The following is a 26,330-nucleotide window of genomic DNA, read 5'->3' on the forward strand; positions in this document are numbered from 1 at the left end:
CCGGCGCCACCACGACGGCCTCCTGAACCTCTCCCTGGCCTGGGAAGGTCCTTTGGGACAGTGCCTCGTCGTATCCCTTGGCCTTGGGAGAGTGAGCGGCCGACGGTGTCTCGCTGGCCATTGCCTTCGAATCCAACGAGCCTCTTGACGAGGATCGCTGGGGGCTTTCATGGGCCAGACTGCAATAACATGATTAACCATATTAATGCCATAGAATGAAGAGGCCGGATGAATAAACGGGTGTGGGTTCTTAGTACTCATGATGCTGCCAGGGGCTTAGTCCGGGGGTTTCGCTCTGGGCTGCTGTCGACGTCCCATGCGGAGTTATCCGCAAGGGGGCCTTTCCCCCTCTTGGGCGCCTCCGCCTCCAGATTTGTGGAGGCCGCCCTCTTATTCCTCCCCCCATCAGGGGGAGAGTCGCTCTCCTCCTCCTCCTCATCGTCGTCTTCGGCGGCGGAGGAACGGGTCTTGTCTTCAGACATCACGTCCAAAGTGACTTTGCGACGGGCGCCGCTCCGGACCCCCTTGGCCTTGGCCTTCTTCTCCGGCGCCTTATAGGGCGCCGGTACCAGCATCTTCGCTAAACGCGGGATGACTAGTTCTTCAGGCAGCGGAGCCGGACATTGGATCTATTCCGCCCTCTCCATCCAGCCCTAAAGAAGCAATGATAATAAAAGCTTAGATATCATCCTTAAAACAAGCAAGTAGGGGATGCGTTAAAAATAACATACCCCGTTGGCGAGGTGGTTAATGTCGTGCCCGCGGTTCGAATCAGTGGCCGGCGGTGTCTCGTTGCCCTTGAAGAGCAACTTCCAGGCGTCTTCGTGAGTGGTTTCAAAGAGCCTCTTCAGGGTATGGTGCTTCTTCGGATTGAACTCCCATAGAGGGCGGCTTCGGCTTTGGCGCGGGAGAATCCGGTGAACTAGCATCACTTGGATTACATCGACAAGCTTGATATCTTTGTCCACCATACTTTGAACGCGCGTCTGCAGCGCTATCAGCTCATCTGGCGAACACCAGTTCGGGCTCTTCTCAACCCAGGAGGTGAGTCGCATGGGAGCGCCGAAGTTGAATTCGGCAGCAGCGGCCCAGGTGGCGCCGCGGGGTTCTGTGATGTAGAACCATTGTTTCTGCCATTCCTTGACAATCTCTATGAAAGTGCCTTTTGGCCAGGAGACATTGGTCAGCTTGCTCACCATGGCGCCTCCGCACTCCGCGTGCTGGCCATCCACCCCCTTTGGCTTCACGTTGAAGACCTTGAGCCACAGCCCGAAGTGGGGTTGGATGCGGAGGAAGGCCTCACACACGACGATGAATGCCGATATGTTAAGGAAAGAGTTCGGGGATAGATCATGGAAGTCTATCCCGTAATAGTACAACAGCCCGCAGATGAAAGGGTGGAGTGGAAACCCTAGCCCGCGGAGGAAATGAGAGATGAATACCACCCTCTCATTGGGCTTCGGTGTGGGGACGACTTGCCCCTGGGCTGGAAGATGGTGGGCGATTTCCTTCGCCAGGTACCCGGTCGCCCGAAGCTCAGTAATGTCCTTCTCCTTGATGGAGGAGACCATCCACTTGCCTTGACCTCCGGATCCGGACATGGTTGAGTGCTTGCTCGAGTGGGAAGAAGATGAGAACTTGGGCGCTGGAGCTCAAGAGTGGAAGGGCAGAGGAAGAGAGAAGGTGTGGGAGAAGAAGGGGGAATCCTTACCCCCTTATAAAGGCAGTGAATATTGAACGCCTCCCCACTCGCCCTAAAACTCGCCTATTCCCAAGGGCTGTGTAAACGACACGGTTGGGTTACCCACGCCCGCATTGATGAAAATCCCGCAATAAGGGGACACGATCTCTGCTTTGACAAGACGCGCCAATGAAAACCGCATCCTGAAGCGCGGAACGGCGGACAAAAACGGTTCGATATAGTGACCGAACAGACGTGATGTCATCTTGCAAAAAGTTGTCAGCAGATGAGACTTGTGAAATATTATATGCTCTGTAGTTGTGTGTGGTACATGTGCTGCAGTCCGGATGTTAGATAATAACGAGAAATAAACGAGACAAAGAGACACGGATTTAACGTGGAAACCCTTGCGGGAAAAAACCACGGACGCATGAAGGCGCAATCACTATGAGGAGGAGTATTACAAGCACGAGATGACAGGTCGTTTGAGGTGCGACTACAAGGGGTATATATGAGGGCAAGACATGAGAGTCCTTGGAGGACAAGTAAACGAGTTGTACTCATACGCGTCGGTACCAACGTAAAGGCCCACACCATATGTACTACGTCTAGTTCAATACGGTAGAATTTGGATCACAATTTAACAATCTCCACCTTGAGCCAAATTCCCTCCAGTAGTCGAAGAAAGTGAATAACTCCATCCAAATTAGCTTAAACACCTTGTGCATCAAAGTCCATAGGACTAGTGAGAAATACCAACTAAGCCTGAGCAAAGCTCAAACTTATTGGTTGGAACTGGCTTTGTCATCATATCAGCAGGATTATCATGAGTACTTATCTTGCATACCTTCAGATTGCCTTCAGCAACAACATCTCGAATATAATGAAATCTGACATCAATGTGCTTTGTCCTCTCATGATACATTGGATTCTTTGTAAGATATATGGCACTTTGGCTGTCAGAAAATATGGTAGTGCAAGATGAATATCCACAAAGCTCAGTGTATAAACCTTTCAACCAGATAGCTTCTTTGCATGCCTTAGAAATAGCCATATACTCGGCATCAGTAGTGGAACTAGCCACAATAGACTGCAAAGTTGCTCTCCAACTCACAGCACAACCACCAATGGTGAAAACATAACCTGTGAGTGATCTTCTCTTATCCAAATCACCAGCAAAATCAAAATCAACAAAACCAACAAGTCCATCTCCAGTTTTCCCAAACTATAAATAAGCATTAGAAGTACCACGCAGATATCTAAAAATCCACTGAACTGCTCTCCAATGCTCTTTTCCAGGATTAGCCATGTATCTACTAACAATACTCAATGCATATGATAAATCCGGACGAGAACAAACCATGGCATACATAAGTGAACCAACTGCACTCGAATAGGGAACTCTAGACATGTACTCAATATCTGCATCTGCCTTAGGACATAAAGCTGATGATAATTTGAAGTGTGCATCTAACGGAGTACTTACTGGCTTGGCATTATGCATATTAAAACGACGAAGAACTTTATCAATATATCCCTTCTGACTTAGATACACTTTTCCAGACGGTCTATCTCTGGATATTTCCATGCCAAGTATTTTCTTTGCTGCACCCAAATCCTTCATCTCAAATTCATTACTCAATTGCGTCTTTAGTTCATCAATATTTGACATACGCTTTGCGGCAATTAGCATATCATCAACATAAATGAGCAAATAAATAGTTGAACCTTTAACAGTTTTCAAATAAACACAACTATCATAATTAGACCTTTTGAAACCTTGAGAGAGCATAAAGGTGTCAAATCTCTTGTACCACTGTCTAGGGGATTGCTTCAATCCATACAAAGATTTCTTTAACTTACAGACAAGCATTTCTTTTCCAGGAATAAAAAACCTTTGGGTTGTTCCATATAAATATCCTCTTCTAATTCTCCATGTAAAAATGCAGTTTTAACATCCAATTGTTCAACCTCAAGATCATGCATGGCAACAATACTGAGTAAAGTGCGAATAGAGCTATGCTTCACAACAGGAGAAAAGACTTCGTTATGGTCAATACCTGGAATTTGACTGTAACCTTTAGTAACTAACCTTGCTTTATATCTTGTCTCATCATTAGGAGAAACACCTTCTTTCCTCTTGAAAACCCACTTGCAACGAATAGGTTTCTTCTCTCTAGGTAATCTTACTAAATCCCAAGTCCCATTCTTTTCAAGTGATTCCATCTCATCATGCATAGCGGTCATCCACTTCTTACTATCACGAGAAATAATAGCCTCGGAATATGAAGAAGGATCAGCATTACCTTCAATTTCTTCTGCAACAGATAAAGCAAAAGAAACAATATTGCACTCTTCAATTAACCTATGAGGTTTATTAATACCCCGCCTAACTCTGTCACGTGCGAGATTCCCACTGGGTGGAACAATAGGCTGATTTGGAGTGGGAGTGACATTATCATCATTAACGACGGGTTCATCATGTGCATCAACAATTTCATTACCAGATGTATCACCTGAATCAATAACATGCTCCACCTGAACAGTAGATTCCTGAACAATAGGCTGCTGTTCACTCTCAACGGGAACATTAGTAGATGAAACATCATGTAACATAGCAGATTCATTAAAGATAAATTTCTGCTAATAACAACCTTTTGGGTTTCAGGATTCCACAATTTAAAACCTTTAACACCAGACTTATAACCAAGAAAGATGCACTTAACAGCCCTAGGCTCCAACTTTCCATTATCAACATGAGCATAAGCAGTGCAACCAAAAACTCTCAACTGTGAATAATCAGCAGGTGAGCCAGACCATACCTCAATTGGAGTTTTCTTAGTAAGAGCAATAGATGGTGAACGGTTAATGAGATAGCAAGATGTGGAAGTGGCCTCAGCCCAAAAACGCCTATGCAAACCTGCATTGGACAACATGCAATGGGCTCTCGAAATAATGGTCCTGTTCATACGCTCAGCAACACCGTTTTGTTGAGGAGTATAAGGAATGGTGTAATGTCTGACAATGCCTTCAGACTTGCAATAAATTTTAAATTGCTTAGAACAGAATTCCATACCATTATCAGTGCGAAGTATCTTTACCTTCTTTTCAGTTTGTCTCTCAATCATAATCTTCCACTCCTTAAATGCTGAGAATGCTTCATATTTATGCTTCAAGAAATAAGGCCAAACTTTTCTCGAATAATCATCAATAATAGTCAGCATGTAACTAGCACCACCTAGTGACTTTCTGCGAGATGGTCCCCATAAATCAGAATGGACATAATCAAGAATACCTTCGGTTGTATGAGTCGAAGTGTTGAACTTCACCCTCTTGTGCTTGCCGAAGATACAATGCTCACAAAATTTCAATTTACCAGGTTCATATCCATCAAGAAGACCTCTCTTATTTAACTCTGCCAAACCAAGTTCACTCATATATCCAAGACGCATATGCCAAAGATTAGCAGCATCACAATCAGAATTCTTTGAAATAACTAGAGTAGCATTACCTGAAACGGTAGAACCTTGAAGGTAATAAAGACCATTGGTCGAACTTAAGTCACCTTTCATCACAACAAGGGAGCCTTTGGTGACCTTCAAAACACTATTTCCACCTGAATATTTGTACCCCTTTGCATCAAGGGCACTCATAGAAATAAGATTTCTCTTCATCTTCGGAGTATACCAAACATCTGTCAAAGTTCTGATTATGCCATCAAACATCTTGGTTCGAATAGAACCTATGCCTTCAATCTTGCATGGTGAATTATCAAAACCCAAAACGGAACCAGCAGCAGTAGTAGAATCAAAAGTATTAAATCAATCTCTATGTGAACACATATGAAAAGTGCATGCAGTGTCAAGTACCCACTCATAATTGGTCTCAGCACATCCAGCAATAACGACAAGAGCATCATCGGAACTATCATCACGAGCAACGTTAGCAGAATTTTCACCTTGTCTGTTACCTTTTCTCTTTTCCTTGTTCTGCAACTTGAAACACTCTGAGATGTCATGCCCGTCTCTCTTGCAATATCTACAATATTTCTTGTCTCTGTATTGCGACTAACCCCTGTAGTCGTTTTTACTTTTGCTTCTGTTTCCATTATTGGAGTTCTTCTCCTTTGTCCTGCCACGAACAGATAATCCCTCGGCTTGAGATGAGCTCGAACCATCATGAGGCACCATTAATTTCATTTTCTCCTTAGAGTTCAAAGCTTCATAAACTTCATTAAGCGTGAGAGTATCACGACTGTATAATATGGTGTCTCTAAAATTGGTATAAGAACTTGGCAGTGAACAAAGTAACATTAAAGCAGTATCTTCCTCTTCATACTTAACCTCCATTGCAGCGATATGATCTCTTCAAATTCTGAAATATGATTCAAAACATTACCTCCCTCGGGTAACCTATGCAGGAATAATTTTTGCTTCAGATGCATCTTGCTGGTGAGATCTTTAGTCATGCAAATCCCTTCCAGCTTTAACCATAGAGCGGTTGCAGTTTTCTCGCTCAAAACTTCCTGCAAAATATTATTATGCAAATGGAGTTGAATTTTTGACAAAGCCTTACGATCAATTCTTTTCTCCTCATCAGTCCAGTCCTCAATTCGGTTCTTCCCAAAACTATCCAGTGCTTCATCATAGTCGGTCTGTGCCAACAACGCCCGCATCTTGACTTGCCATAGGGTAAACCTTGTGTCACGATCTAGCGGCAGAAGATCGTACTTCATGGAAGCCATGAGTAGATAAATCTGTGTACACAAAGTAGTACAAGCCCGTAGAAAAAATTCTTGACAGAATTAAATATGTGGAGCAATGAACTGAAAAAGATAGCACCTGATAGAATGTCTCGAGGGGACGTAGCAATGGGAATACCAAAAGGCCTGTAGCTTGATGCGACGAGTACTGGTTAAAGTACTGTACTTGATGATTGCTACGGGCTTGCTCAATCTTCACATGATCAGAAGTAGTACTACTACTTGAATTACTCGATCAGCAGCTACGCAAGGGCAGCGGCTAGCGGATCGACATGGAGCCCACAGACAGGAATCCTCTCGGGACTTGAAGCGCTGGGTAGGCAAGCTGAGCAAAACGATCAGGAGGATCGGCGAAACCTGCGATTTTATGGATCGTAGAGGTGGCTCACAGACGAAATTGGTCTCGGCGACTTGCGGCGCGGCGCTGACCGCAACCCTAATTCTTTCGTCTCAAATCTCGTATCTAAACCTCAGCTCTGTATACCACTTGTTAGATAATAACGAGAAATAAACGAGACAAAGAGACACGGATTTAACGTGGAAACCCTTGCGGGAAAAACCACGGATGCACGAAGGCGCAATCACTATGAGGAGGAGTATTACACGCACGAGATGACATGCCGTCTGAGGTGCGACTACATGGGGTATATATGAGGGCAATACATGAGAGTCCTTGGAGGACAAATAAACGAGTTGTACTCGTACGCGTTGGTACCAACGCAAAGGCCCACACCGTATGTACTACGTCTAGTTCAATACGGTAGAATTTGGATCACAATTTAACACCGGACACATTCATTTTATCCGAAGACTATCTTGGAGTATTCGGAGAGGGGAACCCGCCTTGCAATGCCGAAGACAATCTGCGCGCCGGACACCTCGTCATTGAAGCCTGGTTCAGGGGCTACTGAGGGAGTCCTAGACTAAGGGGTCCTCGGGCGTCCGACCTATTGGATATGGGCCGGACTGATGGGCCGTGAAGATACAAAGACCGAAGACTCTGCCCTTGTCCGGATAGGACTCTCCTTGGCGTGGAAGGCAAGCTTGGCGACCAACTATGAAGATTCCTTTCTCTGTAACCGACCTTGTGTAACCCTAGACCCCTCCCGTAGCTATATAAACCGGAGGGCTAGGTCCGTAGATAGGCGGAATCCCCATAATCATAGCCAGGTTAGACTCTTAGGGTTTAGCCATTACGATCTCGTGGTAGATCCACTCTTGTAATACTCATATTCATCAAGATCAATCAAGCAGGACGTAGGGTATTACCTCCATAGAGAGGGCCTGAACATGGGTAAAACATTGTGTCCTCCATCTCCTGTTACCATCGATCCTAGACGCACAGTTCGGGACCCCCTACCCGAGATCCGCCAGTTTTGACACCGACATGTACCACCCTCAAACAAATGGTCAAGTCGAAAGGGCCAATGGCTTAATAATGAGTGGCATTAAACCCCCACTGGTGCGCTCCTTATGTGAGTCAGATAAACACTGGGTTGAGGAGCTTGACTTCGTACTCTGGGGGCTGCGGACCATGCCTAACTGGACAACCGGATACACACCTTTTTTCATGGTGTATGGCGCAGAGGCTGTTTTGCCCTGCGACATTATTCATGACTCACCTCGAGTGCGTATGTATGAAGAGCGAGAGGCCGAGCTCGATCGACAGGATGACCTAGATGGCCTTGAAGAAGAACTCGATATCGCGCAAGCTCGTTCGGCATTCTATCAGCAATAGACAGCGATACCGGAGCAGAGAAGTGCGGGCCAAAACATACAACGTTGGCGAACTCATTTTGCGGCTCCCGGAGAAGAAAAAGGATAAGTTCAAACCAAGATGGGAGGGCCCCTTCATCATTGACGAAGTTCTCACTGGAGGAGCCCATCGCCTTCAAAATGCATCAGACAATCGCCTTGAGCCAAATCCATGGAACGTTGCTAGGCTCCGACGATTCTACGGATAGTTCGGCAGCACCTTCTACTTCTATTTTTGTCTAGGTTCCTTACTTTGTTCTTCTTCCTCTTCATTTTTTGTTTTTCTTTCCCAGAAAGTGTTTTGTTATACCGAACTGATAGGGGTGAACATCTTTAAATGTATATACCTCAAGATACCCCGGGGCTTCTATAACGAAGCTTATTATTAATGTTTATTGCTAATGTTTATTGCTTCTGTTGTCTGTTTCACACAGTCTCTTCGCCATTATATGTGCCTCTATGACTTAAGTTTTTGCCAAGCTGGGTTGCCTGGCTCCTGTGCTTATACCCTACGTTCTCGATTGTTCGACTAGGGTGTAAAGGGAGCACCTCTGCGATTGTTACAACCGGGTAATCTGGACCTGTACCTTAGATGGGTGAAGCCGAAAGCTAGTGTTCTTAAGGGAATAATTGGTCAGTGGACACACAAGAATCATTTTTTTCTAAGGACAAGCTTCCTGTAATCCTATCTCCAGGATCAAAGCCTAGGCATGCATAAATACGCATGCTGACCCAGGGAAAGGAACCCTCCCTAGAAGATGTTTCTTACGTTAAATAGTAACATAACATAACTCCCTGAACAAAACTTGTCTGTTTAAGCAAAATGACCGGATTGCCTGGTTTCTGAACATACTGAGTGTTTACCACAAGTATAGTATCCGGAAACACTCCAACCCTTGGGTTCAGGAGGTTGAAGTTAAAGGCCTACCATGACAATTTTTTTACAAAGTTCGGTTGGAGATAAGTTTGATGATAAAGTACATTGTTACATCGAATAAAACGCCTATTCTTTATCTATGCCATCTATAAGACTGTCTAAACTACAATCTTATTGTGAAAACTTTGCGGCTATCATTACTTGGTCATACACCAAGCTTACGGGGATTTCTTTTCCGTCTGGTCCCCGAGGACCAACCCAGGCCATATGATTCGGATTAAGCCCGGTATAGCGCGTTTTCACCATGGCCCAAGCCTCTCGTGCACCTTCTCGGCATGCTGAAACCTTCCATAGTTCAAAGCGACGCCGAGGTCCTTTGAATAAGTTCGCAAGATCCTCCATAATTTCTGGAGGAGAACCAAATGGCCATAAGGCTTTAGCCATGTTTTTCATGGCTTTCCGAACTCGCTCATGCACTTTGGATAGTTCTTGTAGCATGTCGCCTTGAAATCCGGATACTTCTCCTTCGGGCTGCCCAGTTAGCAAACCTGCAGGAATAGCGTTGTAAAGCTCTGAATCATTGGATAATATGAAAGAAAGGTTAAAGGTCATACTGAATATGCCGCCTTTTAACTTTCTATCCTCCTTTCACAGCATCCGACAGTTGGGCCCTTAAGTCCTTTATCTCTTCAGCTTGCTTGACATTTTCATCCAGCAGTTTGTTCTTTTGCTCAATGGTCTGTGTTAATACACGTTGAACCGCTGCTTCCTGCCCTTCGGCATATTTTTTGTCCTCCTGAGACTCCAGTTGATCTGTCGATTCCGCCACTGAAAATAAAACAATGTATGCTTCAGCATCATTGATGGCAAAAATCATATTTTACGGACACTTTTTCGTCCTTACCAGATCCATTTTTGGATTTATTCAGGTCTTCTAGCTCGGTGGTGATGGCATTCAGCTTGATGCGGTTTGCTTCAAGCTCCTTGGATAACACGTCATTCTTTTCCTTGAGAACCTGCGGTCATAACGATCCTTAAATCAGTTGGGCCAACTGCTTCAAGTCTCGGGGGCTAATAGCATATGCTTATTAAATTTACACAAATCCTTACCCGCATATCTTTTGAAAGCAGGTGAGCGGCCTCGGCAAGCCTGTCCCGAGCAGCTCAGATATACGCATCCATAGAGCTGAGGGTGTTAAACACCTCCTCAGTAAATACTGGGTCGCGCATGGCCTCTTTTCGTCGCCGATGATTCATCGCGCTCTCTACTTCCGAAGTGGTGACCGATACATTATCTGAATCCTCTTGTGGAGGATAATCCGGCATTACGCCCGTATTGGCTCTTGTCCTTGTTGATGGGCCCGGGGCCGAATTGGTTGGTGTTTGGCCAGCAGGGTCTTCGGACACAGTTCGGTGTACACTCCTTCTGGAATAAGACAAAGGGAAAATGTGACAATCCGGCTTTACTACCAGGCACATATTGAAAACCATACCTCTTCGATGAAGGAAGGGGCTCGACAGTGCCCCCCGCTTCCTTTCGCTTCGAAGACTCGCCCTGTGTAGGCATCGTCCTTTTAGAGGATGCCCTTGATGCAGTACGACGAGCAGAGTGTCGCCCCCTTTGAGCATGAGACAGTGCGGTGGGTGAGGCGCGAAGGGAAGGCTCTCTTTGGGAAGATGTCTCCTGGGTACTTACATTGGAGGAGGGAAGAAGGCCGGGATAATCGGCTACAATAGCCACTTCTGTACCATCGTGGCTCACCTGATAGAAAACCCCGTTAGTGAGTTCTATGAATATATCCGGATCCTCTTCAAATCCAGGATCTTTATCGCGAATATGATCCTATAGCTGCGGGGCAGGGCAATAAACCCCCTCGATCACCTTCCTCCATTCCTGTTGTAAACGACCGAATATATTTCGATTAGCATATCCCAATAAAGAGGTTGGATAAAGCTAGAAATTGAAAAAAAAAACTTACCCAGTCGATGGGGTTATACATGGAAAAACCTTCCCGACATCCCAAATGGACAAATTCCTCTTTCTCCCCCTTATAAAGATCAGCTAAGATGGCAGCCAAGTCAGCTGGGGTATCCGGACCTTCGCGTAGGCAGCGGGATGCATCATCTTGCCCCACTGTAATGCCACATGGGAAATCCTTTGGACTGGAGTGGCTGAACGCACAGCTTTATCGCAATGGCCATTACTTCAATTATTGAAAGTTTGGAATGGACAAGCACTCTAACCTTGCTGACTAGCCTCTTAATCTCTGCGTTGTCTTCTTCCTTGGGGCTTCGAGGGCGCCAGTTGTAGCGTTTATTCAAAGGAGCGCTGGAGAATTCGGGAAGACCACGCTGAACTGGGTCCGGAAGAACAACGTCTTCGATATAAAACCACTCCGAGGGCCACTCTTCGGTTCAATTCTTGGGAGTGCCGGACAGGTAACCTGTCCCTGCTATGCGCCACACTTCGGCACCGCCTACCTCGAATATGGATCCCTTTTGGGAGCGAGGGTCGAGGCAAAAGAATTTCCTCCATAGCTCGAAATGAGCCTCACAGCCTAAGAATAGCTCGCAAAGAGCAACGAAACCCGCAATGTGCAGGATAGGGCCTAGCGTGAGATTGTGCAGTTGGAGCCCGTAAAACTCCAGGATACCTCTAAGGAAAGGATGGATTGGAAATCCTACACCTCTTAGGAGGAAGGACACAAAGCACACCCGCTCCTCTTTAGTGGGGTTGGGGAAGTTTTCGCCAAGGCTTCACTGTCGATCGAAGTTAATCCAGCCTGAACGGAGACTAGATCCGCATGAGGGAGATATCCCTCCGTCTGAAGTCTATTCAGATGGGCATGAGATACTGAGCAGCTTTCCCAATCGCCTGCTTGAGGTCCGTGTGGGCGCGAGGAGGAGCCGGGGCGCTTGCCATGTTTGGAGGATTTTTTGTGGCTGGCTCTAAGGGTTTTTGCGTGGCGTGGAATGGCATCTGAGATCCAGTCTCTTTAAATAGATGCCATCCTCGCGTGGCCGAGGGTTTATTTGCAAAAAAATACATGGACTGTTCGCATTCGTTTGACGCGTGGAAGCCGAGGCGACAGACGGAAGGAATCATCAAGACGGGGTATCAAAGTCAGAGCTGAACTATCGTTGTTCCGAAGAAGAACCTGCCTTGCAAGACCGAAGACATGAAGCCAGATACAACCTCGTCATTGAAGGCAAGTTCGGGGGCTACTGAGGGAGTCCTGGATTTGGGGGTCCTCAGGAATCCGGACTACTGAAGGTGGGCCGGACTGATGGGCCATGAAGATAAAAGCAGAAGGTCATCCCTCGTGTCCGGTTGGGCTCCCATATATGTAGAAAGGCAAGTTAGATGTCCCGATGTAATGATTCCTTCCTCCTCAAGTCATCTCTGTACAAACCCTAGGCCCCCTCCGACGTGTATATAAGCCGGAGGGTTTAGTCCTTAGAGGCTAACAGAACAATCACAGGTTAGACTTCTAGGGTTTAGCCAATACGATCTCGAGGTAGATCAACTCTTGTAATCCCCATACGCGTTAAGATCAATCTAGCAGGAAGTAGGGTATTACCTCCATCAAGAGGGCCTGAACCTGGGTAAACATCGTGTCCTTGTCTCCCCCTACTACCACCAATCCTCAGATACGTAGCTTGGCCCCCCCTATCCGAGATCTGCCAGTTTTGACACCGACAGCTGTCTCCTGTCCTTTTTGTGCTTGCCATCGCCCCCTGCACCACATCTTGCACAAAGCCACAGTGCAAGGAAAGCTCCAACCGCTTCGTGGAAATCCGGCAAATCTCCGTGCATCTCTGTATGTCGATGACACCGTTGTTTTTATTAAGCTAGACAAGGAAGATGTTGGTTATCTTGCCTCCACTCTTGATACGTTTGGGGAGGACATGGGCTTGGTCACCAACTGCAGCAAGAGTCTGGTGGCTCCAATCCATTGTGTTGGCCTTGATCTAGGACATTCTTCACCACGGCGAAGCTTTCATCCTTCCCCATGAGATACCTTGGGCTTCCCCTTTCGGTCACCAGGCTCAAAGCGATACATTTCCCGCCTCTTGAAGATAAGATTGCCCATAAGCTTGCGTCATGGATTGGGCAGCTTATGGAGGCTCCTGGCAGGGCCGTCCTGGTCAAGGCGGTGCTAACGACCATTGCCATCTACACTATCACATCGCTCGTGCTCCCAACAGAGGTGATGTACCGCAGGATGCTGGTAACGTGACACATGAATCAGAGACCTTTCAACCAAACCGTGTGAGATGCATTAATCGCAAACTTTACACTTTTTGTTGTTCAGACTTTTGTGTGCCAGAGAGGCATGATATGTTGAATTACTAACTAGTAGTAGAAATTCTCTTCTAGCTAGTGGCTTGATTTTAGTTTCTTCTATGTCATACTTTGTCATCCCCTCTTTTTTAAACTTGTTTTTTAACATTAATGTATCATATAAATTTATGAATACAACATCACACATGTATGACAAAGGAAGCGACCCTGAGAATGACAAAAATATAAAAGGCAAAGTGCCGTGTCTTGATGATCCAAAGTTAGAAGAGAGAGGATATCATGTAGAAATCACTGACATGGAAGCGTCAGAGGATTTGCTTTTGGAAGAACTTGCTACACTGATTTGTAACATTTTTCTATATATATTCATTTTTTGAGTTTTTTTAGTTGATACAGGAAGTTAACTAGGTAACACTGCAAAATTTTGTTAACACATTATTCTTTTGGTAACCCTTGAAGATACAGTGTCTCCATACTCTTTGCTGAAGTTTCTAAACTAGTCAATACATGTATTTGTTAACTAAGCTACTTCAAATGGGAGGAAGTATATAGTTTTTGACTTTTTATATTGGCTAAGCCTGACCTGTAATTTATCTTTGTTTAATAGTTTTTTTCGAATGCGTGTAAAAACAAACAAACCAATTCATGGCCAGCCTAATCACAACAAACAAAGTAAGCAGCCCAACCCAAAGTAACAGACAAACAGAAAAATAGAAATAAGCCCAACGCTAAACCGGATACAACTCAACAAAGGGACAACTAGTAAATATGCGTAATGTACCATGATGACGTCAGCGGATTGAGACTTCGCAAAGTCTCAATCTACTGAGACCTAGACAAACCCATTAGTTAATATTCGGCTTTGTCTAAAAAAAAGTAATATTCGGCTAAGAATGCGTTGAGACCTCCAAATCCACGGAACGGATTCACACGGAACGAGTCCTGTCCACCACCGCAACCCTATCGCTCGCTGCTCCTCTCTGGTGCGCTGCTCGATCTCCTCCTTCCTCCCATCTAGGTGCGCCACGGGCCCTCTTCCTCCCTCCCTCTCTCTCTAGCTTTAGCTCGTGCGCGTCGCGGGCCTTCTCCCTTGCTCCATCTCCTGCACAACCGTCCCTCTCCCTCGATCCATCTCCCGCGCCGTCGTTTTTCTCTCTTGCGCTGTTGACGTGTGCGCCACCAGCCCTCTCTTCCTTGGATCCATGTCGACGGCTTATTCATCTCATCCTCTATCGATCTGATCTGCAGGATACAAGGGGAAGAAGGCAGGGGTTAGGTGGAGATAATTGCATGTTTAGTCCTTACAGTTGCAGGCAATATCTAACATGGTCCTCATAGTTAGGAAGTACTTCAATATACAGTCCTTGTACATGCGAATACAGCGTCTATACGGTCCTTGAGGTTGCAACAACGGTCCTGGCTATACGTAGCCCGTATCCATCCACTGCCACGTCAGCATCGGTCCCACATGTTAGCGAAGCAAACCCTTCCGCCACGTGGGAAGCGGAACGGTCCACGCGGGCGGGCTTTGGGCCGGGCCGACGCGACGCGGTGGAACAAGGAAGGAAGGCGGGCCTGCTGTAGTAGACGGCTACACCCACCCGCCACGGACGGACGGACGGACGCGGCCTCTCTCATCTCACCTGTCTACCCCTCCCCTCCCCTCCCATATCTCGCGCGACCTAGCTGGAACGCCGCCCCCCTCCCCTCCCCCGGTGGACGGCGGCTCGGCGGCCCCCCTCCCCTTCTCGTCGGAGGTACGGCTCCCCCTACCCTTCCCCTCACGATTCCGCCCTCCTCCCCCTCCGCAATTCCGTCCGAGGCGCGCCCGCGCCCGCTTTTGCTTTCCGCTCTGGGTCAAATTGGTGCGCTGGATCTGAGCTGCCGCCCCGCCCCGCCCCGATTCGGGTGCAAATCGAATCGGGTGATGGCCTGCCAGCGGCGCCCCGCCCGCCGTCTGCTGATTGCCTACCGCGGCTCCCCGCAGGTCGGGTGGGAATTGGGCCGTGGGTGGGAGCTAGCAGTTTGGTTGGCGGGTCTGTTTGCTTGGGGAATTGCAGAGGGGCGTGGTCTTGGCCTTCTTTCTTTTGCGTTACCCCTAAAAACTGCCCCCTTAACTTTACTCTCTCATACAACTTCATTCATCAGTATCTAAAATTATTGTCTGGTGGGCAGTTTAATATTAGGCGAATATAAAGGAGGACTGAAATGGCTGAAAATTGGGTAGAAGAAGGCTCGAAAAATACTTCTGCTCCGACGTCGCCCCCTAGTTGTCAAACCTCCTCAACAAGAAGATCAAGGCAAAGGTAAATAGTGCATTACTACTTCACATGCCATTGTTATCTATTCGCAGCTTTACCTAGCTAGACAAGTTTGCCAAAATCACAAAGTAGCAGATTAGTTTCATTCAGAGCAAGTGTCAGTTCACTAGCTAAAACAAGTTGCGTGTTCTAGACCAACGTGTATGTTCACTTCTGTAACTTTTGATTGTATGTACAACTCTCGTTAACCAGTGTTGCATGAGTGTGCAATGTTTGACATCGGAAATGAGGAGAGTCTACTGAGTTTGATTGTAACTTCACAGTTTTGTTTGTTTTTAATGGTTTTAACTTTGCTACTAAATCAGCGACAATTAATATGGATCCGATGGAGCAGCAATTATTCTTATTAGACAACCACTATGAAATAGTATTTGTAGAATGGAACTTGTATCTTATTCTGACCCTAAGGCTATCACAATAAGGGCTGGCATGGTGCCAGGCTGCTGACTCCACTGAATTTAAAATAAAATTCTCCACCAGAAAAAGGCTGCTGACCCTACATGCCTACTGTGTCAAATGATCTGCTGTCCACTATCCTCTTGGACATGAATTGCTGTTAGTGGGTTTGGGACTAGTGTCACGAGCTATGGCATTAGCATTTTTGCTTAACAAAGTTTAGGACAATACTGGGCCTGAATGTCACCAGAGCAAAAGCTTGGTTCTGTGACCTAGGAGCTTACACATTTGCTTATGTCCCGACTCATGAAAATAAGCCCTGCCTGGCATCTATCCTTTTGGAAAAGTGATTTAGTTGCTAATGCCAACCTGTGATTTTACCCCCGACATTGTTAATTCTGCTGTTTTTTTTTCTTTTTGCTGCTAGTGTCCTTTGATATGCCTGCTATAGGGTGATCATGATGCTATCTTACATGGCACCAGATCTTAGTGCCTCAAATGGTGCTACTATTTCTTGCTCTGTGACCAATTCTGTGAAAAAAAGTCCTGCATGAGACCATTTTCTGAATATTGTTGCAACAAGTTCAGTAGTAATATTGTATTAACATTGTTAGTTTTTCACTTGTTGAATATAACCTTTGCCTTGTCCATTATTATCAGAAACATATTCCATCTATTAAGTCATCGAGAGGTGTCTCCTCGAACAAAACACCAAGCTAAAAGGCATTGGAATAAGCCTCCGACTTGCGGCGCTGGTTACAGTGAGTTAAGATATTCAGCTACAGATGCTAAACATGATTTATTTTCGTGGTAAGGAAGCTCTCTTTTCACCAAGAAATGTTTCTGTTGACACCTGGGTTGAGAATGTTATACTTCCTGTTTGACGTTTTCCGTCCACTGGCTAAGATTTTTGAACTTGCTGTGCACAGGGCAGAATCACAGTCCCTGCATCGTTGGTCTGCAAAGTATTGCCCTCTTATGCCACCCCCTAGGTCAACTATTGCAGCTGCATTCAGTTCGGATGGGAAAACACTTGCATCAACGCAGTAAGTTAATTTACTAGCTGAATATATGAACTAAACATAGTATGAGAACTGACTATCTCTTCTCTCCAGTGGTGACCATACTGTTAAAATAATTGACTGCCAAACAGGGAAATGTTTGAAAGTGTTGGGTGGACATCGGCGCACACCTTGGGTGGTATGTTTTTTCTGACACTGGCACAATTTGGTAGTGCATTTGAACAGGGAGTAAGCTATTGAATATATGGCTCTAATAACGATGTGATGCATTGTTTTTGTAATCATTCGACCAAGCAGCATCAGTTTATCTTTTTTTGGCCTGTCTAAATAAAATATGAAAATGAAGTTTAATAATTTACAGTTCTGTTTATTAGCCGATATTATAGCACAAGTGTGTTTACGAAGCTACTGTTCTGTTGCAGGTTAGATACCATCCCTTACATTCTGATATACTTGCCAGCGGGAGTTTGGATCATGAAGTCCGTCTTTGGGATGCTAATACCTCAGATTGTATTGGATCTCAGGATTTCCGTAATATCCTTTAAACAGTCTCTAGCTCCATTCTTCATTGTTAGCTTCTGTCTAATGGCATTTCTGAAGCAACACTAATTTTGTATTATGTTCCTTTGGCAGAGAGGCCAATTGCATCCATTGCATTTCATGCAAGGGGGGAGATTCTGGCAGTTGCATCAGGTCACAAAGTAGGACTCCCAGTGTTAAAACTCATAGCAAAATATTCTTTATGTAATTCTTCTATGAACAGTTGAAATAACTTGCACCTAATTTATGTGTCAGTTGTTCATATGGAACTACAATAGGCGAGGGGAGTCTTCTGCCCCGACCATTATATTAAGAACCCGCCGTTCGTTGAGAGCTGTGCATTTCCACCCTCATGGTGCTCCATATCTTCTTACGGCAGAGGTAGAAAATGTAGAATATGAATGTCCTTTGTACTTCATTATGCGTTCCTGTTATATATTTTCTGTTTACTCATATGTACCTTGAATTTCAGGTTAACAATCTTGACTCCGCAGACTCACAGCTGACCCATGCAACATCTACTGGCTATTCAAACTATCCCTCAGCTTTGTTTTTTGCAAACATCAACTCTAGAGGCTATCCACATCTTGAGTCTAATATGTCATCACCTTGCCTAATTTGGCCTGCATTCCTCAGGGATGATGGAAGTCTATATATTCCTCGAAATGACTTGGCTAGTGGTTCAACCAATGTGCAGCAGAGTTCGTCATCTTTAGCTCAAAATGTATTGTCGTCAGATGCTGAAAACCAGCAGTCTGACCAGTCTGTAACCCCTATGGATGTATGTCCAGGGGAACCATCTGCGTCTAGTGATGTTCAAATGCCTTCCACGAGCAACAGCCTGCCACTTCCGGCAATAGCCAGGCCTTCAGGATCTGCTGTTGATCGTATGCCAGTGAATTCATTCACCACTAGTGGGTTAGATGTTCAAATGTTTCTAAGAAATTCAGAGGGTGGAAATCACCATCACGATCTCTTCAGTGACTCGCGTAGCTGGGAGCTGCCTTTTTTGCATGGTTGGTTGATGGCCCAAAGTCAGACAGGTTTGCACCCTGCATTTCTGAACAATACTGTCCTTAAAATCCTGCCTCTTGGTGGTGTTATTGTGATTAACTTTACTAGGGAATCACAACGCATGAATTGTTCAACATCCAGGTGCTTCTTCATCGATACCGATTCCCGCTGGCAGTACTAGAGGATCAAATCGACACTATGCCTCACGCCCTCATGCTTTGGCCTCTGTACCAGGGGTTGGGAATTCACTTCTGGGTCCACAAATCGATGAAGCTGAGGCTCGTGCTGCGTCCTTAGGTGTTGGATCAGAACTTGCTACCTCACTGTTTTCTGCCGGCGCTGCTGAATTACCTTGTACAGTGAAGCTTAGAGTATGGCGGCATGATATCAAGAAACCATGTGTTGCATTAGAAACCAAGGCATGCTGCTTGACAATCTCTCATGCCGTTCTTTGCAGGTGATCCCTTGTGCTTTGGTTACTTTTTCTCTCTCTTTCCTGTACAACACAAGTTGTTGTTAGTCTCTTCATATTATTTACCAATGCCTTCACTGTTGTGTATACAAAAGATGGATCTATGTTCCATTCTTACCTCATTTCTGAACTTGCTTAGTAATGTTACTAAATAGTTCCAAGTAGAATGCATATGTGGTAGATTTGCCTAACGGGGATTGTGCTTTTATGTTTGACTCAGTTGGGACTTCTGTACTTATAAGTTATTAATTGTTGCAGTGAAATGGGTGCCCATTTCTCCCCTTGTGGACGATTTCTGGTGGCTTGTGTTGCATGTTTGCTGCCTCAAACAGAAGGTGACCAGGGTAGCCAATTACCTGTGCAGTATGAGTCTACAGGAGCTGGAACATCACCAACTCGTCACCCACTTCCCTCCCACGGAGTGATTTACGAGCTTCGGGTTTATTCTCTTGAGGAGGCAACGTAATTTTCTCACTGTTGACTGTTCTATTACTGTAGTTTGTTCTTTATCAGCCTATTAGGTTACTGTTTTGTAAATGGTATCCTTTAAAGTTGTGAATGTATTTCTTGCAGATTTGGAGAAATTCTCACGTCCAGAGCAATAAGAGCGGCTCATTGTTTAACTTCCATTCAGGTTATTGTGTTCACTTTTGTTTGTGTGTGTGTTTGCATCAATTTTTCTTTTTTATGCTTGGAAATAACTTGTGGTTTGTGTCTCAAGTATCATTATGCAAGCGAGCCTCTTTGGCGTGGCCACATTGGCCACGTTAGTGTAATGCAGGTTTAGAGGGTGCGCCCTTGCCGCATAACCACATGGGCAAAGCAGGCTAAAATTCAAGAGAGAATTCCTTATTTAACACCGTGTTTAAATTTTATGCCCTATTTTACATCAACAAATAATTTCTTCCCTATCTAACAACGAGTCTAAATTTTATGCCTTTTATAACACTTATGTCCATTTTAAGCCTAAATGACACCTGAAAAGACCCTTTTACCCTCGAGTGGTATGTTTGTGTGTGCGTGTGTGTGCTGTTGCGTGTGTGTGCATGTACGTGTTTTCTACTGCTAAGTGTATGTGTGTGTGCGTGTATGTTTGCTACTGCGTGAGTACGTGCGTGCATTTGCTACTGCGTGTGTACGTGCATGCGTGTGTGCGCACGCTGTGTTGCATGCATGTGTGATGTGTGCATCCATGCTGCTGTGTTGCATGCATGTGTGATGTGTTACTTGTGCATTGCATGAACTTGCTCTGTTGCTCAGGACAAGAATTATACAACTTTTTCCTGGGTACTACTAACTTCTACGGCATATGCGTATGCTGGTGTAGTATATTATAATTAGGAATACGGTCTACTTTCCTCACGCTGCACTTGTCCAAGATGAGAAATCCAACAGCCGTCAGTGAGCTGGCGGACCATCTTCCCATGGCTGCCGCTACCTGACCTTGCCGCCGTGGCTTCCGACAGCCAGTTTTGCGCATTTAGGCCTGCTACGTGATACATACTCATGCGAGAGTGAGACCAGGAGCAGGCTTCGGACTTGGATCAACCGTAGGTGGACTGACCTTCGAATAGCATGGGTAATAAAAACATGAGCCCTTGCACTGATGTTGCGTGTGTGCTACTGCCCCGCGCACACACATACCACATGAAGGGTAAAAGAGTCTTTTCCGGTATTATTTAGGCTCAAAATGGACGGAAGTGTCATAAAAGGCATAAAATTTAGACTTGTTAGATAGGGAAGAAAAAGTTTTCCGGTGTCAAATAAGGAAACGAAATTTAAGATAGTGTTAAATAAGGAATTGTTTCAAAATTCAAAGCCACATATTAGTTATGTAGTCAACCCAAACAAACAAGAACCCTCCTTCCGTTTCTCAAAGACACAAACAGGAATCCTTGTCAAACGATAACAAGAAATACATAACAATTGAACACAGCACAAGCAGCAAACTGCCCTCTTCTTTAATTCCAAATACTTCTCCCATTTCTAGTGTGACTTCTTCCTCTCGTTCTTGGTTCTGCACCCAGCAAAGCAAAGAGCAAATCAAACAAAACTAACTGACATAACCTGGATAGCACAAAGTATTTCAGTACATGTGACACACATTGATGATTTAACACGCATGGTTTATTTTTCTCCTTTTGGTGAATAGAGCAGTAGTCATAACAAATGGATTTGGTCAGGTGTTATGATAAGATATGTGCTTACTTCTTTTTTACATTCCCATGGTACTAATCACTACGAAAGCACGGAGCTGATAACATGGTCCCACTAAAGCAATATCTGAACTTTTTTCATTTGGAAGCTCCCTCCCACCTGCGTCAGGGCATATGCCATTAGAATAACCTCTGTTTAATGAGAACACATGTGTGCAGTGTACTGCCATGCAATGCATGTCCAGGATCTGTGGGAGTCCCAGCTGTTGACCCAAAAATTACAGAAATTACCAATCTCGTTATTAATTTCAGTATTGGAGTTTTTTAGCTGCCTTTTTTTTTGCATGGTCTTCTGCATTGCAGACCCATCCCTGAAACATATCAGGCTGCAGTTATGCAATTCTCAGAGTTTAATCTGAGCCTAATGTCTTTTCTTTGATGCAGTTTTCGCCTACTTCAGAACACATACTATTAGCATATGGACGTCGTCATAGCTCGCTGCTCAGGAGCATTGTTATGGATGCGGAGACGACTGGAATTCCTGTATATACTATCTTAGAGGTGCGTGCGGTGCTCACCCTCATAGCATAGGTTGCACATCATAATGATAGGCTGGCTATACTTTTTTTGGAGGCAATATCCTGTCTATGCTGGCCTTGCAGTTACATATATCTTTTCTATACCCGGGATTCAAAACCATTTGCTTATTACAGTTCATAACTCTATGTCCTGCTATGATGTAATGCCATTGTTCTTTCCATCAATTTAGGTTTACAGAGTTTCGGACATGGAGCTGGTAAGAGTTCTTCCTAGTGCTGAAGATGAAGTCAATGTTGCATGCTTTCATCCTTCCCCTGGAGGTGGTCTTGTTTATGGGACTAAGGTGAATCTACAACTAGCTCATCAACAAAGTTGATGTATTATTTTCATTGCTGACGCTTCCACTGGTTTTGAACTATAGGAAGGGAAGCTCAGGATCCTACAACACAATGGCGCAGACGCTGCAAGCATGGGGCTGAATTGCTTTATCGAGGAAAATATGCTTGAGGTAGCAAGCTCCCTTCCAAACAGCATGTTCATCTATGATTATTTCTCTTGTTTGCGTTTTCCCCTGTGTCAGTCTGCATAAGGCTCAAGCATATTTTCATATGGGGGCATGTTAAGGAGGTTGTAGAAACCTGCATGGAGGTGTTTGTTCTGAGCATATCTGCATATGAGTTTGTCTTTGATCTATATATGCACTTTTTTCAGAGCTGATCAAAGACATAATATGGTCTTCTGTATCTTGCCAGAGCGTTGACCAAGTGTCGTGTGTATTGATTGTTTACATCTCTAGTGTCATTTACTCCCTCTCTCTCGGTTTACAGGGCGTGCGCGTACCCCTAGGTTGTCAATTTGACCAACCTAATACAAGTCATATATTACAAAAAATATGCCAATATAAACTTCAGATGTTCTATTTTCAAACAGTATTATTTTTGTGTTCTATAGTTTATATTATAGTGATAAAATTGGCAACCTAGGTATACGTGCAGGACTTGTAAACTGAAACGGAGGGAGTACCTGCTTCACTTGTAACTGTCAGGATGCTCTTCGCCCGCTTTTTGTTTTGTTTAGCGTGATATAACACTAACACTGTTATACCTTGCAGGTTCAGAGGTATGCGTTGGAAGGCTGAATGATCATTTGCGTCATGAGCTTATATGTGTACCTTCTCTGGTAATTACTGCTTGCCAACATCTCATTTGATGCTTGTTTGAGCTGTGGTAGTTGCATTCCTGGTCCACACATTATCCTGTTGACCTCTTGGATTTAATATTTAATTGTTAACTTCCTTTTTTTTGCATTCGAAGTCTACAATGAAAGCTTGCTTTAAAGTTTTTTTGGCATTGGAGTCTACTATGATGTTTTTGATATTTAGTTTTTTTTTGGGCATTGGAGTCCTGCTTTTCGAGTGGCTTTGCTGATACTTCTATATGGCTGAAAAAATGATTGTCCCAGCAGGAACTTTTGTCTGCAAGCTCCATTTTTGTTTAGGAGAGCCTCATGGACTAAATCACAAGATATCATCAGGGGCCTCCGACTAAATCTTTCGAGCGGCAGATGATTCTTCATGAGTTTGTTCAAGTGCAATGTACTGATCTATTGCTGGTTTCCAGAGAATGCTGTGGGCCGACTCTAATCGTGCATCGTTTTGCAACTTTTAACTCAGGTCTGTGCACAGGCGGTGTGAAGATGTAAATTTGGCATGGTCATCGTTGCTGTCAAGTTCCCACGACCCTGTAATTATAAAACTGTACATGTAATCTCCAATCAGCTTAAAACAACTGCTGTTGTATTTTAGAAAGCTCGCAATCCTAATCCTCAAGTTTTTTTTACGTGGGAAATGTTTGTACTATTTCTGTCCTGACCAATGCCAGTGACTTGCATTAACAAATCTTTGTATTGTGTCAAAGTTATTTGGTTCCCTTTTTCGCTTGCATAAAATTTCCTTGGAAGTTTACTAGCCTTGTTCTCTTGGCTTCAATAAGCCATTACTTTGACCTTGTTCTCTTGGCTTTGCCTTTAGGCTTGTTCTCTTTGCCTCCTTGGAAAGAATCAACATTTCACTCGCTGTAAATGAGAAGCAATATTTTTTGAGACAAATTTTGGTGATTGCTTGGTAATCAAGGTACCGTGCAAAATATTTTTTTAGAGGCACAGTTTCAAAATATGTGCAACATTGAAGCAGGTCTACGTTTTCTGGAACATCATCTACTATTTCTGCCCTGACCTATGGAATGATGATGAAGGCTCAAGAATTATGTCCACACGGCACATCTTTCATAAAGTTGAAGAAATATGTACAAGCGGCAAACTTTTTCAGAGTCCCAAACACATCTTACATAAAGTTCAAAAGATATGCCCACACGGCAAACTTTTCCAAGTCCCAAACACATCCTACATACTCCATCACTAACTTATTTATCTCCAATAGAGTTTTGACCTAGTTCAGTGCTCGTTTGGACCTATATAGGATGTGTTTGGGACTTGGAAAAGTTTGGACCTAGTTCATTGCTCATTCAGACCTATATAGTTTTCGTTTGGACCTATATAGTTAACAAGTTGAATAACAGATCATATTTTCCAAGTCCACATACTATATAGGTTCAAACTGAACTAGTCAATATAGTGCTTGTTTGGACCTATATAGTTAAGAATAACATATCCAAACAAGCACTAAACTGGTTGCCAGTTATTTTCCACACAAAGAATACATTATCACACTTCAACATGGCTATCGGGAAGAGAATCCGTACCCGTTCACTATGGCGCAGCCGATGCATTCGAAGGAGTTGACAAAGCCCTCCTCATTAGTAACATTGGGCCCGCTGTTGATAAATTGTTGTGCCTGATCTACTGTTTTCTCCTCCCCTACTCCATCCCGAGGAACTGCAGCCTCACTAGGCTTCAATGTTCGATCCTTGTGCTCACCTCGAGACACAGGAGTGTAGAAGCTCACAATGGGAACCAAATTAGCAAAGCCATGATCATCACATACCTTCCTGGTCCACTCTGATTGTAGTTCGATCATGAAGAGTCTAGCTACTATGGTCACGAAAATGACACTTGCTCCCTCGGCAAAGCCCAGAACTTGCCTCTAGTCTCTGCATCCACGAGGGCACCAATTGGGAGCAAATTGCCCATGTAGATGACCCGGCTCAACACCCATCGTGCACCAGTGCTATCACTCGCCTCCCTAGCCCACAATCTAAGATGTGAATCCATGACTTCGTTAACACCTAGTCCACCATCCTCCGCCAGCATGATGTTATATCGGTCGTCGTCGTAGTTCGACCCATATATAGTTCGGTGGGTTAAACATAGTTAAGCTGTGTCGTGCCCAATCATATTCTAGGATGAACCCATCATCATCCATGAAGTAGAGCTGAGACCACTCAACGAGAACGCTGAAAAAAAATGTAAAGCACATGGGCCAGCGGTGGTGCAAAGAGGTCAGCTCAACCTAGATGCTAGTCTCCGATGAGAATACACACACCCACATGGCATCATCATCCTTGTCATGTCTTCGTCTTCAACGGAGAGGACAAAGAACACACTAAAATGCCCCTCTAAGCAGTTGCGGTGGTCGCACCCATCCGCTGCGCGGAATACGGAGGCGGTCGTGTGCACCACGTCCGCATATATGCCATTGTAAGCCACGGGCATTGCTACAGGCTATTGGGCACCCGCGAATGGCTCCCACATGAGAAGTTCTCGAGTATCGTGGCTCTCAGATTTGGAGAGGAAGATGGTGCGTCCATGGCGGTAGTCGAGCGCCTGTGACAACCGGCCGTATGCAGCAGCGAGGGAGAAGGACGATGCGATGGTGGGGATGAAGCTGGGGATGCGCTCCAAGTCATTGAGGAAGCCAATCACGGGAGGTGACACTAAAAAAAAACACTTCCGTGATATGGGCTTGTCACAGTAGGTTACGTTTTCTGTCACGCATGTACATCCGTGGTGATTTATGACAGAATCAAGATAGTTATACATGTGCTGTGGTAGACGTGTTTCATGACAATACTCCATTTATTATCACAGAAGTGTTCACTTAAATGACACGTCATGGAAGTGATTTCATCAAGGGTAAGAGCATCTCCAGCCGTTCGGCCCCCCAGGGCGCTAAAAAAGGGCGGTCTGGGGGCGAACCGGCGCTAGTTCGGCCCCTGGGGGCGACCTAACTCCTAGTCACGCCCCCAGGCGGCGCCCCTCAGGACGCGAAAAATTCGAACTTGGTCGTTCCCGCTCACAAAAGACGCCACAAGTCGGGCGATCGCAAGCCATAGTTCGGCATACAAAAAATAGAGCGGCAGAAGTTCGTGTGCGCATCACTCGGCGGGCTCTACCCCAGGCGTCGGCGGAGTTGGCGTGCGCGGGCTTGGTGGTGTCGGAGCAGCCTCTGCGCTGGGCGGTGTCGGCGCGGCTTTGGTGGTGCAGGGCGTCGTGGAGGCGTCGTCACGCGGGCTTGGCGGCGGCGTCGACGTG

General features: G+C 45.1%; 1 protein-coding gene and 1 pseudogene across 4 annotated transcripts; one reads left to right on the forward strand and one right to left on the reverse strand.

Annotated features, from left to right (window-relative positions):
• Nucleotides 1–14,988: 14,988 nt before the first annotated feature.
• LOC125553210 (uncharacterized) lies at nucleotides 14,989–23,680 on the forward strand. 4 transcript variants are annotated; one of them, XR_007303996.2, is made up of 18 exons: nucleotides 14,989–15,138; nucleotides 15,557–15,687; nucleotides 16,759–16,908; nucleotides 17,028–17,144; nucleotides 17,214–17,298; nucleotides 17,543–17,651; nucleotides 17,754–17,821; nucleotides 17,916–18,041; nucleotides 18,133–18,703; nucleotides 18,816–19,131; nucleotides 19,405–19,608; nucleotides 19,720–19,780; nucleotides 21,747–21,863; nucleotides 22,072–22,185; nucleotides 22,264–22,350; nucleotides 22,954–23,021; nucleotides 23,304–23,436; nucleotides 23,515–23,680. XR_007303996.2 is itself a non-coding variant. In XM_048717006.2 (17 exons), the coding sequence occupies exons 2-16, from the start codon at nucleotides 15,590–15,592 to the stop codon at nucleotides 22,978–22,980; spliced, it is 2,250 nt and encodes a 749-aa protein (XP_048572963.2). In that variant the 5' UTR covers nucleotides 14,989–15,138; nucleotides 15,557–15,589; the 3' UTR covers nucleotides 22,981–23,021; nucleotides 23,304–23,680. The 4 variants fall into 4 exon arrangements, 2 of the variants coding, with proteins under 2 accessions (XP_048572963.2, XP_048572962.2); XR_007303995.2 differs by having other exon boundaries at nucleotides 23,307–23,436; XM_048717006.2 differs by having other exon boundaries at nucleotides 23,304–23,680.
• A 242-nt stretch (nucleotides 23,681–23,922) lies between these two features.
• LOC147977297 (uncharacterized) lies at nucleotides 23,923–25,838 on the reverse strand (annotated as a pseudogene).
• Nucleotides 25,839–26,330: the final 492 nt, after the last annotated feature.

The sequence above is a fragment of the Triticum urartu genome, chromosome 4A (assembly GCF_056163025.1).
Source record: "Triticum urartu cultivar PI428250 chromosome 4A, HENAU_Tu73, whole genome shotgun sequence".
In the NCBI taxonomy this organism is placed as follows: Eukaryota; Viridiplantae; Streptophyta; class Magnoliopsida; order Poales; family Poaceae; genus Triticum; species Triticum urartu.

Excerpts from the sequence above, each read along its gene's own strand:
- LOC125553210 (XM_048717006.2), top strand. The coding sequence starts at position 15,590 with ATGGCTGAAAATTGGGTAGAAGAAGGCTCGAAAAATACTTCTGCTCCG. Across the intron at positions 19,609-19,719 it reads TATTCTCTTGAGGAGGCAAC|ATTTGGAGAAATTCTCACGT; the intron begins GTAATTTTCTCA and ends TATTTCTTGCAG. Across the intron at positions 22,186-22,263 it reads GTCTTGTTTATGGGACTAAG|GAAGGGAAGCTCAGGATCCT; the intron begins GTGAATCTACAA and ends TTTGAACTATAG.